The sequence below is a fragment of the Styela clava genome, chromosome 1 (genome assembly GCF_964204865.1).
Source record: "Styela clava chromosome 1, kaStyClav1.hap1.2, whole genome shotgun sequence".
Lineage (NCBI taxonomy): Eukaryota > Metazoa > Chordata > Ascidiacea > Stolidobranchia > Styelidae > Styela > Styela clava.
In genome coordinates, this window is record NC_135250.1 from 14,337,857 (window position 1) to 14,357,628 (window position 19,772).

The 19,772-nt window shown below is 34.9% G+C and overlaps 1 protein-coding gene across 1 annotated transcript; it reads left to right on the forward strand.

Moving 5' to 3' along the window:
• The first annotated feature begins 6,664 nt into the window (after positions 1-6,664).
• Positions 6,665-14,343, forward strand: LOC120348321 (protein SSUH2 homolog). The gene is made up of 9 exons (XM_039418438.2): positions 6,665-7,282; positions 10,340-10,469; positions 11,201-11,264; positions 11,717-11,849; positions 12,083-12,170; positions 12,389-12,426; positions 12,749-12,841; positions 13,114-13,321; positions 13,517-14,343. Exons 1-9 carry the CDS (start codon positions 6,723-6,725, stop codon positions 13,664-13,666), a joined length of 1,464 nt encoding a protein of 487 aa, XP_039274372.2. The 5' UTR covers positions 6,665-6,722; the 3' UTR covers positions 13,667-14,343.
• The last annotated feature ends 5,429 nt before the right edge of the window (positions 14,344-19,772 follow it).

Consider the following 19,772-nt stretch of genomic DNA (forward strand, 5'->3'; position numbering starts at 1 on the left):
ACGGTCACCGTTTTGACGAGTATTAGCATGTCTTATCAAACACGTTGAAGTAAAATTGTAGCAGTTTATTAGCATTGGAGATACCTCGCGCAATAAAAAAAACATAGAGCACTTGAAAGACGTGCAATGTATGACGAAAATCCAACTAAAATCTGGTTTATTGTCTTAAACAACATTTTCTCACCTATTTTATACGTCTATTAATTGTAAATTGCGTTATGATGACAGTTTCGGCCAGTGGTGCAACCGTAGTTAAGGTTTATTCGCAATAGCTTCATTGCCTTTTTCAATGATGCCAAATAGAGCCTGACGTCGCTTCGATAATTAAAATCTCGAAACCTTTTAACGTATCTTGTCCACTCGGGTTGACGGTTGTTTAGCTTTAATTTTTTTCGTTGAAATATCCACGGGATGGCTCCAAAATTTATAGTCAAAAATTTCGATTCGATTACATTCCATGTCAACACAATATTAGAGACCACCCATCCCATGGTCACTACAAACCACGGCGCATTGAGCAACAAGAATATGTGTGTCAATTTATTGGTCATCGACCGCCACTGAGAGAAGCATATCGCTGGTCATACTGGCTGCAAAACGAGATCGAAATCGAGAGATACAAAAATATAAATTCTCTAATTATTGCTGTCGAGAGATCTTCCAAAAAGAGAGTTAATGTTCTCTCACACTGAGAGAAATAGTGAAGTAGCATAGGAGAGCGTTAAAATAGGAGAGAGAGAAACTGTCTCAAATAGTTCAGTTATCGGTCTCTCCCTTGACAACGGCAGATATTACGTCACCCAACGTTAAAAACTCGATTCCGTGACCTGCTTCGATAACTCCAAGAGTCGATGCGAATAATACCAAGCCATTTATGTATATACCTTATGGAAGATTTGATTGATATATTATTTGAGATTACAAAACAAATCTGCCTATGCCCCAAAATATGATGAATTGGGTAATCCATCGACAATAAACTCCGGAAAGAACGCTTCACTCGGAAATGCAAAACGCTTGCCTAAAAAATCGCACAACGCCACATGCAAGACTGCTTATTTGCGTGATGGTAAGGGAAATGTGAAACCAGACATGAGTTCTACATTTCCGTGTTTTTAGAAACCGCATCTCTACGTCAAAAAGACAAATTTTATTTAGCATTCATTGCTAAATTGAGACTAGGAAGGATTTAGATATTACTTCGCCTGCTATCCTTTTCATTAACATATATAGTTTTAAACTGCCCGCATATTCATTGAATTAATAAATCAAACTCTGCTCTAATGGCCATTGATTGACCATACGGCGCTGATGGACATACCAATAACAGATGTGTTAATTACTCGAAAGGATTTTCAACACCTTATCCAGGATTGTTGTTGCATGATTTCTAGTGTGGTTCTGTATACGGATCGATAACGTGAATCGATTAGCATGAGGTTCGGTCGCACTTGCGATAGCATGCCTTGCCGAAGAGGCAGTAATTGCAAACCCAGTTGCTTCTATATGTTGAGTAATGCGAAGCACTGTTAATAAATGAAAGGGAAAGCACAGTGAGTCGAGTTTCTAGACAATTTCATTGATTCTCAGCTTAAATATTCTTTGTATACTTGTTACAGCTGTTTATGCATATTTACAAAATCCCGTTTCCAACGCGTTATTCGGGAATTAAACTTTTGTGGAAAGAAATTTGACGCGTCGTAATTATATTAATTTCCAATTGTTCAATAAACAATTAGCGTTTCCATCGTAGCCTCATGATTAATGCATGAATCGTACGGTGTACATCAGCGAGCAAGTGCCTATTTTAGGATCAATGCCAAATTAGCATGTGCATATTTGAGCAGCACCTTAGCCTAAGTCTGTTAACTGTAGCCTGAATTTTAAACAGCGAGAATGAGTAAGGATTTGCGATGTTAGAGGTCTAGGGGCGAAATAAGCTTTCATTGGATTACAAATATTACGTACCGGTACTTACCAATAGCGTTTATATTGTGGCCATTGTCATTATTCGATGAGATAAATGGCTTATAGCAACAACGTCTTCTCTCAACCGTGGCCTCGTTGAGGCGAACTCGATATATTTAGAGCTTTGTTTTGTTGCATTCCAACCACATGGTTTGGGACTTAAAAGCAAGTATAGAACAGGTGATTTGTCTTAACTTTCGTTGAAATTGGAAATAAACAGATTCAGGTCAGGTTTTGGCTTTTTGTATTCAAAACTTACCAAAATGTATTCATTTTGTCAAGAGTTTTGACTTCATTTATTAGATAGATGCCAAAAAAATTAGTAAATAAGAAATTAAAAGTTAGAGTTTAAAATGCGCAATAACAGACCAGGTATATCAAACCTTAAAAATCGGGTACACACTAACAGATATATACATCTGCGTATGTATATGAACCCTTCGTGAACCAATAGTATTAAAAAAAACTTGCTAATTCTGGTAACGCAATGAGTAATATGCAATTGGAAGTTGTTTGCGTAGAATATGTCATAAATTTTCTATCAGACCTAGAAGTGTTGATTATCATTTGCTCCGATCGATCCTAGCTTGCTGATGCACCCTAGAACACCAGTAAATTTACAACATTTTTACGTAATTTGTTTAACCACTCGACATTTTTGCGCATCTTGTTTAACCACTAACGTCCATCACTGGCGACATTTTAAATTTGTTTGACGAAACAGTTTGTGATTTTCCGACACGTCCTCCGTTGATAAGCGCTTTTTCAACAACAAGCTCATAATATTGAGTCTTCTTCAACTATAAAACTCTTATTCCACATGTGTGTCATCTACTAATAAGGCTAAACCACAAGCTACCTCAAAAAATTTTATCGCAAGCGATAGTATTTGAGTGTTCCCATGTCATTCCGTCTTAACTAGCTTGTTTCACATTATTCCAAAATTTTTCCTTCAAAGGGAATTATATTTACTTGTAATATATGTTTTTATAAATGTTTGAGAGAAGCATATATATCAAAGTTTTCAATAGATTCGGGAACACACCACTCGCTAAACGTTCGTGTTTAGAATCAATCTCGTTTTATTGTCCATCGTGATCTACGTTAATATAATATGTTTGCATTAAATAAAATAACGTGCGTCCTCTTGTCATGTATTTGAAAAATCGAAATTATCATTCAACAGTAAATGTGAGTATTTTTATGTAACTCTACGAGTCTCGTTTTTGTAAAATTATACCAGGTTGAATTCAAGAAAACTATGAATACCTCTGATAGAAATATATAAACAGTATAAGTATCCCAAACTAAGGGTCATCTACGTTCCAAAATGGACAAAACGCCGTAGAATAGTTATACGATACATTACTTACCATAGCAGTGCTTTTATTTTGTTACGTCAATGTTACCTATTGCTTTTTTAATCAATATGCTCTAGCGCACAGAGCATAAATGCACAAAAACGCCATTTCCTATCGTGTCGTTTTCACATCCGCATATGACATCTCGTTACACGTTTACTGCAATACCATGCATAAAAATGTATGTAGAAACAAACACGGGGCAATTATTTTGTGATATTATTTTCTTCAGTCGAACATTCTAAACCAGCTAATGGTTACGGTTGTAGTGGATCGAGAAAAAAATGTTGTTTTTCTATATAAAATAACAAATATAGATTGATGAGCTATGTGATGATATCGGCATTGGACCAATATTAATGTATGTGTAGTATAACTGTAGAGTGATAGAATATGATATCACCTTAATGCGTTAATCTTAGGACGGAAGACAGATGGAATGCCATAGTCGCCATAATTCTACCGTTGCAGATACGCAGCCGTGTATCACGGACATACATTTTCTTGCTGGACTGGTAAATGTCATACAAATCGAGTGGCCACATTCTATTACATTTGAAGATATTTTTTATCGTTCATGCAATTGAATCCGTCAAAAACGATCATTTACGAAGTGGGATTGTATTACTCACGATTTAAATAGTCTGGTTTTAGTCAGTGTCAATTTCAAAGACGATTAATTTCATTATTGACGCGAACAGACGTGGGAAAATTGCTTCTCGTTCTAAACAACGGCGCCGCTACGCGTAATATTCACGAATTCTTCATCTAATTCAAGGAGAAAACAATTCGGTTCAATCTATTCGCTTTCAGTCAACTAATAAAGACTACGCATTACTCAGGCTGAACTTATGAATAATATACGTTAAAACCGGTTTAGGTTAAATGATTAGAAGAAATGGCTTGGCAATTTTACTGAAAGATTTTCAACAGACATTTTCAGATAAATATGTGGGTATATCACAAAAATAAATTGAAACTTTTAATTCACAACGAACGAGTAACAGGCTCGAATATAGATTATGCCAGCCAGGTAGTTAAAAAGCGTTTACCTAATAACGTAATGTTTCATAATTTTGAAGTGAATTCTCCCGCTTTCAACCATGTTTAAACCCTGTTTGCCTAAATTAAACCCATTACTTGCCATACGTTCCCATAGGTCCTTAGAGCCAATGAAACCCGTGAACTATTTATAATGGAGATATTGAATGATAGCTTTTGAATTCATTCAATCACCTTTTCTTGATATATATAATTATACTATTCCATCAAGCGGTAATATTACATAGAACATCCACTATTATATTTCCGCAAGTCTGTGGAAAATCACTAATATTATACTTCGTGATAGCAACATTAAGAAGGATAACTATTCGTTGTTATTTTTAGTCGTGAAATTTGGCTGAAGGTGGTTATTTCAGTCAAGTTATATGTAATAATTTCAAATGTCAAATCCTATGGAAATTGAGTTTTGAGGTTTATTAGGTGATCCATAATGTATAGATTTGGAAAGAAACCTCTCATTTTTTTGACCCATATTTATATTTTCTATTGAACTTCGCCTCGCATTTTGCATTTGTTATATTTTAACCGAGGCGTCTGGGGAATACTGAAAAAACTGAATCTACATGTACCGTAAGCATCAATTTAAATACCACCTGTCGTGCATAGTCAATGAGCAATGGTATTATTGACAAAAAACGCCAAGGTGGTCTTACATATAATTGAAAAGCTTTTCATTTTGCGTAGAATCTGTACAGAATACAATAATAGTTTACTCGCTCGCTCTATATCGTTTTAATATGAGGAACTTTATGTTGTAAAAATCTGTTAATGGAAAGCATTATTTAAATAAATGTAGTACAGATATCCGTGGGTCGCTCCCTTCAACATTTTTAACTGGGAATTAGATGAATTTTTTAGGTCGAAAAATCCTGGAATTAAAATTCATACTACGTGTTTACCAATGCTGCCTTGATTGAATAATTTGCGTAAAAAAGTGATCAATCAACTATTTTGGGTTTCTGCTGAAGAATAATTGGATTTTAAACAGAATCAGCTAGATGTAAACAATTAAAAAGGTATTTCCATCTTTGTGGTATTCTGAGATATTGTCAGTAAAATCTACCCATGTTTTTACCCAAGTTTTCCAGTTTGACGGAACTATGTAGATGATTCATTTGGCCAAATCTATTAATTATAGTGGTTGATAAAAATATTTTCGAGATATTGTTTGCATAGTAAGTCTGAGATTTAGTAGTTGCGTTATTTTTTTTATTTCGACATATTAAACTTTATGAAGTAAAACCACGTATTAAGCAAACGTGACTTTAGCTAACAAAATGCTTTCTATCTATAATCAGGACTTTATGTTTAAACTAAATTAATTACACATTATAAGTATCTGAAGCGATGGAAGTTGTATTATTGGTTGTGAATTACGCGGTTGTCCTGTTTTTGAATTTGCAAGATAAAACCGCGTTGTTATTTTGGATAAAAGATAAAGGAGATGTTATGCTATCGCTCAATTTCTCAAATAATACTCGAGTAGTGGGAATGGGGTGTTAACGCTTACGGGTAATTCATTGTCAACTCAATTTCAATCTAAAAATGTTACGTTTTAAACCGTTCTTGGGGTTTTGTTCGCTCGCCTCATTCTATAATCAGTTTTAAATAGTACGATATCTTGGTGTAGGCAGTAACATATTCGCGGTACGTTAACACAAAATTTTCCACCGAGACTAAGGCACTCGGTCGACAACTAAAGCGAGAGAGAGAATAATGTAAACAGATCAGTGATCGTAGACACTTCGCCAGTTTTTTTTTTATCGCGCATTCACTTACAATCAAAATCCCCTCACGGGAAAATCGCCGGGTTACGCTTGATCTGCGCTCAGACATTAGGCTATTCGTTTTATATTAATTAAAGTAAAAATTGAAGCGTTGGTCCTTCCATAAAAAGAGACAGCAGTTGGGAATTAGCACATAGAGCTAGCTGTCGACTCTAGTGGTCTGATATAGGTCTTCCTCTGACCGAGGTGTAAATACCAGTCGACATGAAAAGGATATCGACTTTAGTATATCAACTACACATTAGATTTGATCTCCATTGCATATTGGATTTTCTCTTTGCTTGTTTAAAAAAGCTGCCACAATGGTAATTTTAATCGACCAAAACATTATCTTTATTTTAACGTTTCAAATGCGCTTCGCTATATGCAATGAATACCGTAAAATCGATACGTAATTGTCAAGTCCAAGTCAGATAGTTTTAAATATCTTTATATAGTGTAAGACAGGTGGTATTTAAAGTGAACTTGGCCTTAAGCATTGTGCATTGATATATTTTATACAGATTTATTCTCTCAAATATATATATTACTGATCTTTGCAATGCAATCACAACGTACGCGTAGTAGAAGTGACTACGACATTGTCGCTATATCTAGCAAGAAAAACAAAATTCGACAGCGGCATTACTCAGATCATGAGAGTAGAAGGTCAAGATTGCCGAGTTACGAGACAACTTCTGGTTACGAGACTATGACTACCGAAAATGGGTCTTCAACCCGTTCTTCAAAGTTGAAAATTGCCAAAGAGCTAGAATACCAACAATCACAACATAAATCGCCACCCCCAAAGTATGAAGAGATATATCCGACTTTTGTGAACTTGAATATCAGTGATGACGGCAATTTGAACTCTTCCGGCTCTTACGATACCTCTGATATTACCCGCCGTTCTGACACATCCCGGCAGCGGTCTCGTGGCCATTCTCGCCGAAGGACTCCATATGTTTCATCAGAGATAGGAAGCGATTTTACTTTAACATATTCTGGACGAGGTGGAGGCATAAACGCACCTGAAATTGAGTACATAAGTAGTTGCAGAGTGAATGACAGTAATTCCGCAATGAGGTTAAACGTCGAAGGCCACGATGTTGATTACCAGACGTAAGTTTGTTTGAAAATTTAATAAACGTAAGGTGTGGCAGAGTAGTACTACAGTTGTAGAAAAACAATTGTGGAATATTTTGAGAATATTCATATAATTTAGGATATTAGAATTAAGATATAAAAGAACACGGTCAATCAGAAAATCTATGCGGAAATAACGACGAACATCGTGATGCGTTCATTTAAATCTGAGATATAATTTAAAAGCCCACGGGTAAAGATAGTTTCGACGCGCTTTAGACGTTGCTGTGTTGTTTAAAACATGATTACCAGAGCACGTGGTTTCCTAATCTCATTTGAACAGTTTTTTCAAAATCAATTAATTTTTTTATTTCATCAGTTTCCAGTATTTTGTTTTTGTTTTATGGCATCATGATAGTAATAAGATAATAGTCCAATCAATAAGCCGGTATCAAGAGTATAAGAGAATCGATTCAACAATTCGTTTGGATTCTGTACAATCGATTTCAGTGAACGTTCAGTCATTATGAAAAAACATCACCCTAAAATGTGCTACACACCACTCTTCATAAAAATCATTTTAATAATGCTCAACGCGGCCGAATTTAGCTTGCATACTATTAGTATCACACGGACGAGCTATTGTCTTTATTTGGCCATACTATTAAGTATCGTGTATTGGCAATAATAAGAATTCATTTTAGACTTATCAAATGGCATGTGATATTTGGCACTTTTGAATTGACAAAAAGACGTACTTTTAAAATCGCACGCTATTGAAACTCTAGCTTTTAAATCTCGTTATGCCCAGGTTTTGTCTGTATGAGTAATAGGCGATATTGAATATCAAAAGACCGCTAACTCAATTGTTAACTAGTTTACTATTCTATTAAGGCTTTTGTTCGTTTTGTTTTACTTAATGTTTCGAGGTAACAAGGTGCCGCTCCGGTAACCAAGGAAATCTTTCAAATAACTTTCTTACATCCCTTTAAATGCGATTGCCGGCCAACGAGGCTGGCTATTTCTGTCATCGAAAGACCGACCTCAAATGCTTTTCGTCCCTGCTTTGTAATTTGCGTATCAACTTTTTTTAGTTGATAACAATGAATAACGCCAGCACAGCCACGGCACTTCAAGTTCAATGAGAATCAGATAGATTTTTGAATCCAATTTTAAACATTATTTTGGGTGGAAATAACTATTTATCATATTTTCGTAAGCTATTGCTTTCCGGATATAATAATTTTGTTAAAATAGCGTTCAAGGGTCGTTTGTTTTTGAAAAGTTCGTTTCCATGAAACTATATTCAGTTATTTTCAAAACTTTGTCCGGCAATGTTACAAACAGCGAATAGTGACACAGATATTGAATTTTATAACATCCATCAAATTCCGCTAACTCGGGCAAAAATAAAACTCGCACCGTGACTATAACAATAATAGTAGTATAAAAGGTAAACTGGTCAAGATATGTTATGAGTACACTTTAGATTTCACCCAGATATTTTTAGATTCTCCCTTGTCGCGGTACGTGCTACCAAGTATGATTCATGCGTAAAACAGACTACTATTACAGGCTTTATCGAATATTCATAGTTGATTAGATTTGTGATTGTTGGATCTTGACCCTAAGTATTTCAAGAGTCCATATATCTTTATTGAAATCTGCACGGAGGAGTCGCGTAATCTTTCCACGATTCTATCAGTAAGTTCCAAATCCATTCCCTCATTCAACTTCCTGCTATGTAAATAACAATCTTTTCATACATGACTGAGCTTGAATAAGGCGAATATTTCCGCCCCATATTGTATTTCAAAAATGCAATTTAATTTAGTGCTCGTTTTTACCAGTCTACTATGGAAAACTACAAATATTCATGCGATCGTAATATCTTGTGATGTCACTTTCAAATATATTCTTTGGCGTGTGAAAGTGGTTTGTTGTTGTGGTGTAACCATAGATAATAACTAATGTACATTACTAAATCCAATGTTTATTGCATGTGAATTCCCACAATATCAAAACAACTCGTGGGATTTTAAACTCGATCTATTGGACAGTGCATACATGTTATTAAAGTTTTCAAAGATCATAACATTACCAGTAAATTATTATCTTAAATTATGACAATTCAACTTGTCTGCTTCTGTAATTGTGACAAGTTGTCTCTGATAGTAAACTGTGTGGGGAATGACCCAATGATGCGTTTTTCATTATGACATTACAATTTGCTCAAAAATATCATGTTCAAAATTTTTTATAATAAAATATTTTGCAATATTATTGTCCCTTTACTTACCGCGCGTTTAACTATCGTTTGCGTTGACTATCGGCAGACCTGGTCTTACACTATTTTGTCGAATATATATTTCACCCACTGATGTTCAATTTAATTATTATTTTCGGTGGTCAAGTTCAAGATGAAACCAAAAGATATGCCTTAGCTGATGGTTTTATTGAAGTATGTGGTAGAGAGCTGGCGCCACACAGACGTTCTGTTGTTATTTCAGGCAGCGGTTTTCATCTGTTTTCTACTCCTATTGTGAATGCCAGCTAGCAATATGTTTTCATCAAATATTGAGCGTGGCAATATGCCAGTCTGTTTCTAATGTAAACGTGATGTACCGTTGCTATTGTACGAATCGATTTTCGATACAAACAGGTTCATAGAGGAAATGGAAAAATACCAGTGTTATAAAATGAAATTCTATTTTACGAAATAGAAAGAGATTTATTTATATTCATATATTAGAACAATAAATTGCGATTGGGACAACACTTGAGCGTGAAACATATCGTGAATACGTTTTTAAGTCTCTGACGGGCTTGTCCAAGCTTTAAAGTAAAAAGACGGGTGGAGTTTATTGCTGTCATTTCACGGCCCAGTTTAAAAAAATTGAAACCGTACCTTTTAATTTCATCGAAGCATCAATTCTAAAGACATATACACTTTTCACAGTTGGTCAAACATGTATAAAACAACTTGAAATATAACCCGTATCAATATAAATATCAGTATAAAAATCTTATATGTTATCCTTTTAAGATGTGACTGAACTAATGGCTACATAGCTAATTTTTTTGATTTTTCAGTGTCCAGCCTCCAACATCGGATGAAGCTCAATATGCACTTCGTCAATGGGCCAAGAAAAAGACGTTGTGCAGTCACAAACAAGCGAGCAGATGCAAAATTGTAGGAACTCACACTTGGTGTGCTTTCCGGGTAAGAACCGATTATTCCACTTTTAAATACTGTTGAGAACAAGATGAGTGTTGGGTGATCTAATGTTATTACAATGTTGAAACATGTCATGTTTGGAATGGAGAGAAGACTGATCATTTTCAATGCTAAATTCTTCACGGTTTACGCACTTGACTAACCCCGCCGATACGAATTTGATGGTCTATCGTACTTAATCGAAATTGATAGCTTTTTATTCGACATTCTCGTCCTACTCAAACGATGTTAGTTTATCATTCGCATTTTCAAAGTGATATTCCATCTATATAAAGAATTATCTGAGCATAAAAATGATCAATGTTCAACGTTTTGCGCTCGGTTGCTGTCCGCCTCTTGAGCTAACAAATTATCACAATCAAATAATTTCGAAAAACATCACGAGAATTGCGGGAGGGCGATATTTTCAGAATCGCGCGGTTAGTCTTGTTAGTGAAGACGCTAACAAAAGTATTCGCACGCCAATATGTCGGGTTTGGCGAGTGAAGATGCCATATATAAACATTTCAATTGTTTTGGGAGTGTGGGAATCAAAGGGAACTACCACGAAAAGAATGACGGTCTAGGCTGTGTGTTCGGTAGTAAGCATGGGTTATATATATTTGACTCCCACATCCCGAACTGCAAGAGCCCACACAGCGGTTTTTCTGTACTCCATTAGAATTACAAAATAAAATATAGGTTGGTTTACAATATGATTAATTATTTTGTTACAGTATACTTTGTGGACTCACATGGAAGAAAGAAGGTGTTTTAAAAAAACGAAGCCTTACAAAAAAGGTAATTCGCAATGAATATAACGTTATTGAGCCAAGATTTATTCATTTATCTATATGAACAATTTTGCTCTTTGCTATTTCTTTTTCTAAATGCAATGAATATTGGTGGTTGTTCGTCAACGAACTGTATTTGGCATCATTTACCTGTATCGAATACAGATTCATAACAAAGCCTGAGTATTTAAACGTTATTCAAGCATGCTGTTTGGATAAACCTGATTAGCAACTCTTACTCAATAATCGTTCGCACAAGCGTCGAAATACATCGATATCAATATGTTTTCTTTCAGGCGTTCACAAATAAAGGCAATATTTACCAATTTCTGTTCATATTTCGTCTTTTGCCCTTCAAACTGAAGACTATTTCCATCATTTATAGATTATGCTCTGAAAAATATTTCTCACTATGAAATTTAATCTCATATCGGTATTTTTCTCATCATTATTAATCAGGTCAAAAGATTGATAAAAGAAACGGGCACGAAGTGGATATATATGACATTGAAGTCTCTCCACCATCGGATTTCACTGAGACAATTCGAAATATAAAAATTCCTCATTCTGAACAATTGCGTAAATGTGAAAAGTAAGCTTTATCATTTTAAAAACTACAAAATAAATGCTGAATTAATATTTCAAAATTTTTATAATCGATTAACTGATTAATAAAATGTTGCGTACAAATATCATCATTAGCTGCGTTATACACATATATGAACACTTTAAGAAAATATATCTAAGAACTCTCCGCCTCTGACACGTATATGTATGTATATATATACGTGTATACACATACACATACATGCTTTCTTGTAATAGGTGCTCGGGAAACGGAACAGTGTCATGTTCTGAATGTGGAGGTTGTGGTACTGTGCCTTGCATGAGGTGTCACGGATCACCTGGAGGAGTAAGTCATTTGATTTTATGTCCACGATTTTTATTTTTTTAATATACTCAATGAATTATACTTAATTAATGAGCAAAAAAGAACGATGTCGATGAGACATACTATACAGTATTGTGACGATAAACCTGGCGGAGTGAGAGCTTTACATATGTCTGGTCAGTAGTTAATGCAAGTGTACTCATTTTTATTTACATCGAGTTTTTTTATCATTTTTTTAGCGCAATTACGGATGTCATTGTCACGGAGAAGGAGTAAGGTAAGAAGAACATTTGAAAAATTTATATTTGATAAGATCAAGACTTGCAATATGTTTACGTTCAAATTTTTATACTCAAGAATAAAAAGAACTATTTGCAGAATTACCAGCATTATCGAAATATTGTTTTTAGTGTATCTAACACTATAACTTTCATTGTGTGTGTTACAAATTTATCTGTCGAGCTTTAAATCATCGGAAACATGAAAATACCCAACTCCTGTTCCGACCTATCTTCACTTATATACCATTTTTTGATTCTTTGTTCCTGTTTGTTTGAATATATTTGCATATTTTGTATTAAAGTAATCATTTCTTTAAGATGTGGGAGTTGTGGTGGGCATAGAAGCGAACTTTGTAAATTCTGCCAAGGAAGTGGTCAAGTTATTAGCTACAAAGAGCTTGAAGTCAGATGGTGAGTATTAATTAGTAAAATGTCCATATGTTTCATACAATTCATCTTATACCATATGAGTTATACAACAGACCAATATATAGATAATTGTTAGACGAAATATGCAGGTTTAGCGTTAAACCACTCATTTCGAGTTTGCGATATATGAAAGATTCTCGTGTCAGACGCAAACGATGTTTGATTAATTAATTTGATTGAAGGGGGAGGTATGAGCAGTTTTGTCATATGTGATTGCTATTTCTTCATATCAGCTTACAATATTTGGTTCACAGGACAAATGCCATAAGTGATTATATCGACGAACATCCAGAAGTTCCAAGTAGACATCTGCTAAATGAAAAGGGAATACGCGTTCACCGAAGAAAAGCAAGAGAACTCAAACCACTCCAAGAGACAGATATTTTGCACAAAAAGATACGTCATGTTTCAAAAACAGAACTTGCCAAACACAACTTGTCTGATAGCGTGAACTTGGAGCAAGTAAGTGGTGTCTTATACAAACATAAAATTGTGGTGGAATCCGGCATATTTTGTTATCGCTATTGCTATGGTTTAGCCATAGACATCTTGACGAATTGATACTATTTCTATTATAGTATGCGTAATTAATTTAAACATTAAATCACTGTCCAGAACTTTGTTCAAACTTTTTTCAATAAACAATTTCGTTTACAGAGAGATGTCGTTGAACTGGTTCCGGTGCATAGGATGGACTGTGTCTACAAACAAAAGCAATTTTGGTTTTACATGATCGGAGAAAATAACAAAATCTATGCACCTGGATACCCAGGAAACATCATTGGTGGACTAAATTGTTTTCGCTGATTCTGCATTCGTTTGTGCTTATTAAGTATAGTACTTGTTTTTTTAAGAAAAAATAAAAATACAAACATTTATGTATGATATTAGTTATTAACAGTTTTGTGATTTCAGTCCGATACAAAGTTGACTCGATTGTGTTTGTACAATTGTTTAGTACAAATTGGTTCATCTTTATTGAATATTGTAACACTTAATTTTTATATGAGTTATCAAAATACTATTTTGCTACATTTCAACTAAAGTACAAAGGAATTTTTTCAGTAATTTTGTTTAATATATCAACAAGTACTATCTTTCAGAACTTTCCATTCTTAAATTATTTGTTATGACACTACAAATAAATATTAAACAAATATATAAGAAGCGGAGTTTTGAATAAAGTAATTTCAAATGTCACAACGTGTCGCATTATTTAACGTGTTTTTAAAACAAAACAATTAGATAGATGTGAGAATATCCTTTACTTTTGCATATATATATATATACATATTGCACTTAATTTTGAGTACTTTCTGCCGCGCTTGCAATCAACATTTTTTATTTGCCACACAATTCATGTTTTCGGTGTTTTTTTTTTGTATCTTGCATTGTTGAATGTAAATTGTACGAGATTATATAATTAACTTTTTGTGTCTAATATGCTTTTTCATAAATATAAATAACAAAATGTTTTGACTGAATTTGCATGAAACTGATGATAATATCAAGAGAAAGAGACACGGGTCATGCTAGCAAATGGGACAGATGTCTTACAGATGTTCTTTCCAAACAAAAAACACTAATCAACGCATTGGCTCTGGAACTATCTTAATTTGATAAACAGTATCCTGTTGGTCTATGTTAGGCGCATAGGGGGTTCAGAGAGAGAATACTTTCTCCGTGATTTGTGTTTACTTGCTCTCATGCGGTTCAAAGTTACAAACGACAAGTTTTGATAGAATTTAAATCAAACTAATATGTATTAGTCAAGCAATGACTAGATTTCATTACGACAACCCTAATACAGAAGGGCCTAAATACTGAAATTCAGGAAAGGGTCCATAAATGGAAAACAACTGGGAGTCACGAGGGAGGATAAAAAGATGAGACTTCGTGAGAAGTTTATGATGCCGAACCTTCGCGATGCCATTCACCTGGTAACACAAAAAAGGACAAAGAAATATTTGTATAACCACGCATAAATATTATCATCGCAAAACCGACCAGTTGTACACTCACCTAGAAGACTTGGTAAGGTTGGGATTCAGGGAATGACTGAGTTTAAAATTTTGGGCTTGGGATTCTTCAGAATTTCAACACAACAATAGTTTTAATAGTAAACACATTTAGATCCATAGACATTGTGTAAAACATGGGCGCACAAGAACTGATATCATTAAGGAGGCTATAGATTTCATTCGTCAATATAGCCAAGAGCTAAAAAGAACGTCAGGTTTGAGTGTTTCATGCACCTTTTTTAGGTCTGGTTATGTCTGTTCTTTTCTATACCAAAAGCTAAGTAGGGCTGGCGGAAGAGTTGCTGACACGAAATATTCGAAGTCAACTTTGAACAGCCTGGGTTTTAATGAACGTAGTAGGATCCCTGTCCTTGCTTTTCCTCACTCAGAGCTTTAAAATTTGGCTTGTAATTTGTGACTTTTAGTGGAACACATGCTTCGAAATAAATATCCGTGGGGCGATTGCGACGATGGCTCAAGACAAACTTCATGTGCAAAAACAATTGTTTGCCCGAGTACGTTGTGATCCGAATACAGAAAACAAGGCTTTTGCTACGTCTTCAAGATCACCAAAAGTGTCCGGCAATGATGACCAAAACTGCAATATCAAAGTTGAACGATTGGACTTGCTCGTTCACAATACCGCAGATCTCAAATCAATCAGCTACATACAAAACATTCATCCAATTAAATATAGACAAATGTAAATCGCCATAGCTAACTGGTTTGATTAGGAACAAAAAAAAAATTAACCAAAACGCCGGAAGTCTCGAAATCTATTGCAAAATTGCGTCTACAGTTTACTCATATAGCCGCCCTGTGATCACACGGAAATTAGAAAAAAGGAAAGTGGAACTTTGAACACCTTAGATAGAAATCAAGTTTGGCTGCAAAATATTTCCACGTCTCAGAAAGATCCAACACTGTTTACCCAGCACCTTGCAAACGAACGGTACAAGTATGTAGTAATATCTGCAAGAAACAACAAATCCACATGCCATTTTTCGTCTTTTAATTCAGGGTAGTTTTTCTTTGGTTCGACAGCAAAATATTTATGTCATCCGGACATTGAACAAACGAGATGCAGTCATCTCATCAAGAACGAAATTGCAGGTGAGTAATTGAAGTACGGGTAACAATGAAGTAAACAATTTAAGTTGTGATCGCTATCACACTAGCAAGATTCAAATTGGGAATCTTAGCGCAAAGGCTTTCCTGATGAATTTTGCAGTCAAACTTCATGACCGGATGGCCAATTGTCTGATCCACAAGCGCAACAAAGCCACGATCTCGTCCACTTGTCTTACAGCTAATATTTTATCAATATCAAATTTTCCTTTTTTAAAGTGATAAATTTTCCAAGTATGTCTGATTCTTTTATAGACAACACATAGACAGCACAAATGTTCCTGCCTATAGCTCTCTCCGTATTGGTCGACGATATGAACCCGTAGCAACGATTTCGCGCTTATCTGGAAACTGCACTCGCTGAGGTTTTTGGTTAATCTTTGAGTATTTGGTATTTCTATTTTGCCACAGTTTCTGCGATGCAGCTTGCAATAATGTCAAATTTACCGAATTAGTTTATTCAAACCGTATAAATATGAAAAAGTCAGCCCTTCCACGTCACTTCAAGTTCAATAAAAGTCAGATGAATTTCTGAATTCAATTTTGAATATTATTTTGGGTGGAAATAACCCTTCATCATTTTTAGCTTAATCAGATTTTTAACGTAATATAGATGCGGCGTATGTATCCAAAACGCTTCAGAAGATGTTAAGATCACTCTTCGACACTTGCTAATATGTTCAACAATTTCGTGAGTGCATCTGTAACAAAACGACCTTTCAAAAAATTTGAATAAAACATTAACAATGGGCCGTAAGAATAAAAAATGAAAACAAAATTGAGACTAGTAAGACATTTTTGTAATTTATTGCTTTCTGAATATAAAAATTCTGTTAATATTGTTCAAGGGTCGTTTGTTTTTTAAAAGTTCGTTTCCATGAAAGCATATTCAGCTATTTTTAAAACTTTGTCCAGCAATGTTACAAACAACTTTGTCTAGAGATGATACAAACAGCGAATGGCGACACAGATATTGAATTTTATTACACCCATCAAAATCAGCTAACTTGGGCAGAAATAAAACGCGCATCGTGACTATGACAACAACACTGTAAACTGCTCAAGATATGTTATAAGTACACTTTAGATTCCACCCAGATATTTTTAGATTTTCCCTTGTCGCGGTATGATTCATGCGTAAAACAGACTACTATTACAGGCTTTATCGATTATTCATAGTTGATTAGATTTGTGATGGTTGGATCTTGACCCTAAGTATTTCAAGAGTCCATATCTCTTTATTGGAATCTACACGGAGGAGTCGCGTAATCTTTCCCACGATTCTATCGGTAACTTCCAAATCCATTCCCTCATTCAACTTCCTGCTATGTAAATCTTTTCATACATGACTGAGCTTGAATAAGGCGAATATTTCTGCCCCATATTGTATTTCAAAAATGCAATTTAATTTAGATCTCGTTTTCACCAGTCTAGTATGGAAAACTACAGATATTCATGCGATGGTCTTGTGATGTCACTTTCAATTATATTCTTTGGCGTGTGAAAGTGGTTTGTTGTTGTGGTGTAACCATAGATAATAACTAATGTACATTACTAAGTCCAATGTTTATTGCATGTGAATTCCCACAATATCAAAACAACTCGTGGGATTTCAAACTCGACCTATTGACAGTGCATACATGTTATTAAAGTTTTCGAAGATCATAACATTACCAGTAAATTATTATCTTAAATTATGGCAATTCAACTTGTTCGCTTCTGTTATTGTGACAAGTTGTCTCTGATAGTAAACTGTGTGGAAAATGGCCCAATGATGCGTTTTTCATTATGATATTACAATTTGCCCAAAAATATCATGTTCAAAAATTTTTATAATAAAATATTTTGCAATATTATCGTCATTTTACTGACCGCGCGTTTGACTATCGTTTGCGTTGACTATCGGCAGTCCTGGTCGTACATTTTTTTTGTCGAATATATATTTCATCTACCGATGTTTAATTTAATTAATATTTTCGGTGGTCAAGTTCAAGATGAAACCGAAAGATATGCCTCAGCTGATGATATTATTGAAATATGTGGTAGAGAGCTGGCGCCACACAGACGTTCTGTTGTTATTCCAGGCAGCGTTTTCATCTGTTTTCTACTCCTATTGTGAATGCCAGCTAGCAATATATTCTCATCAAATATTGAGCGTGGCAATATGCCAGTCTGTTTCCAATGTAAACGTGATGTACCGTTGCTATTGTCCAAATCGATTTTCGATACAAACAGGTTCATAAAGAAAATGGAAAAATACCAGTGTTAGGAAATGAAATTCTATTTTACGAAATAGAAAGAGATATATTTATATTAATATTAGAACAATAAATTGCGATTGGGGCAACACTTAGACGTGAAACATATCGTGAATACGTTTATAAGTCCCTGACGGGCACTTGCCCAGGCTTGAAAGTAAAAAGACGGCTGGAGTTTATTGCTGTCATTTTACGCCCCAGTTTAAAAAAAAATTCAAAATTAAATTCCACAGACATATATACTTGTCACAGTTGTATATTACAACTTGCAATATAACAACCCGTATTGACATAAAAAATATCAGGAATATAATTTTATATTTTGGTATTTCAATATGTGACTGAGCATATGACTACATAGATAATTTCAGGATTTTTCAGTGACCAGCGTCCACCATTGGATGAATCTCAATATCGTCAGGCTAATAACCGAATTGCGTAAGTCAGGGGTGTGCAACCTTTTTCGCAAGCGGGCCAAATATCAATAACTGGGTAAAATCGCGGGCCGCACCTTCATTTAACATAGGCTTTCTATTAGTTGCAGGCACATAATAGTTTCTTTTTGTTATTGATCATCATGGGGGTTCCTTGCATAAAACGCATGAATATCTTGAAACTGTAATCCAAATATATATATTGTCACACCCAATTTAAACGAATTCGGTGAGAAATTTGCTGCTGGATTCTTTTCCCGACTACTTTTATCCAAATTTGCCTAAATGCAGTGCTAGCAATTTGATATGACGCTCATTTTAGAAAAAATTATGTAACCGAAAAGTGCCGTATTTGAAGCCATGACTTTTTTCAAATTAAAAAAGTTATCTTAGTTGAGATGTTTTTGGTATAATACGCCAAGATTCATTTCCAAATACTTTGCTGTCAAATATTATTCTAGATTAGATTTCAACAAAATCAACTGATAGGCTGAAACCAAAACTCATTTAGCTTTTGTATCTCTTAATATTACATTTTTTCAAACTGCTTTCCAGTTGCCTAATCTTCAATTGTCCGTTCTTACAAATTCATTAGCGTCTGCTCCGCATTTTTCTTTCAATTGTCTGCTGCTCGGCAAGTGACACAGCTTCCTTATGAATCGCGTTGTTCGCTTCGCTGTGAGGACTTTGTAACGTCATAGGCATAGATAATAAATTTGACTCGAATATAAGCTTTGCAACGCAAAGAGAACCAGATCAAACCCAATTAAAAACTAATTCAGCTTGCCGCACACCATTCAAAATTGACACTCCTCCGCGGGCCGTACAATTTGTCCTCGCGGGCCGCACCTTGCACACCGCTGGCGTAAGTCATTTTTGGCGGTTTTGAGTTTTTTTATAAAATAGTTATTTATGTAATGCTGCGCACCAGTCTGTTAACTCAGATTTTATCCCAAGAATTTCGAAACCCATGAAAATCGAGATTATGTGTGGCATGCGTATTCTTGCAATTGTTTCGTCATAATTAATTGTCATCGATTAGCGTAGGACTATTGTGACGTCACAAAGGCAA

What these genes read in the sequence shown, in the direction of transcription:
- LOC120348321 (XM_039418438.2), top strand. Translation starts at nt 6,723, where the DNA reads ATGCAATCACAACGTACGCGTAGTAGAAGTGACTACGACATTGTCGCT. An exon ending in CAATTGCGTAAATGTGAAAA is followed by an intron (nt 11,850 to 12,082) that starts GTAAGCTTTATC and finishes TTCTTGTAATAG; the next exon opens with GTGCTCGGGAAACGGAACAG. An exon ending in ATAGCGTGAACTTGGAGCAA is followed by an intron (nt 13,322 to 13,516) that starts GTAAGTGGTGTC and finishes TTTCGTTTACAG; the next exon opens with AGAGATGTCGTTGAACTGGT.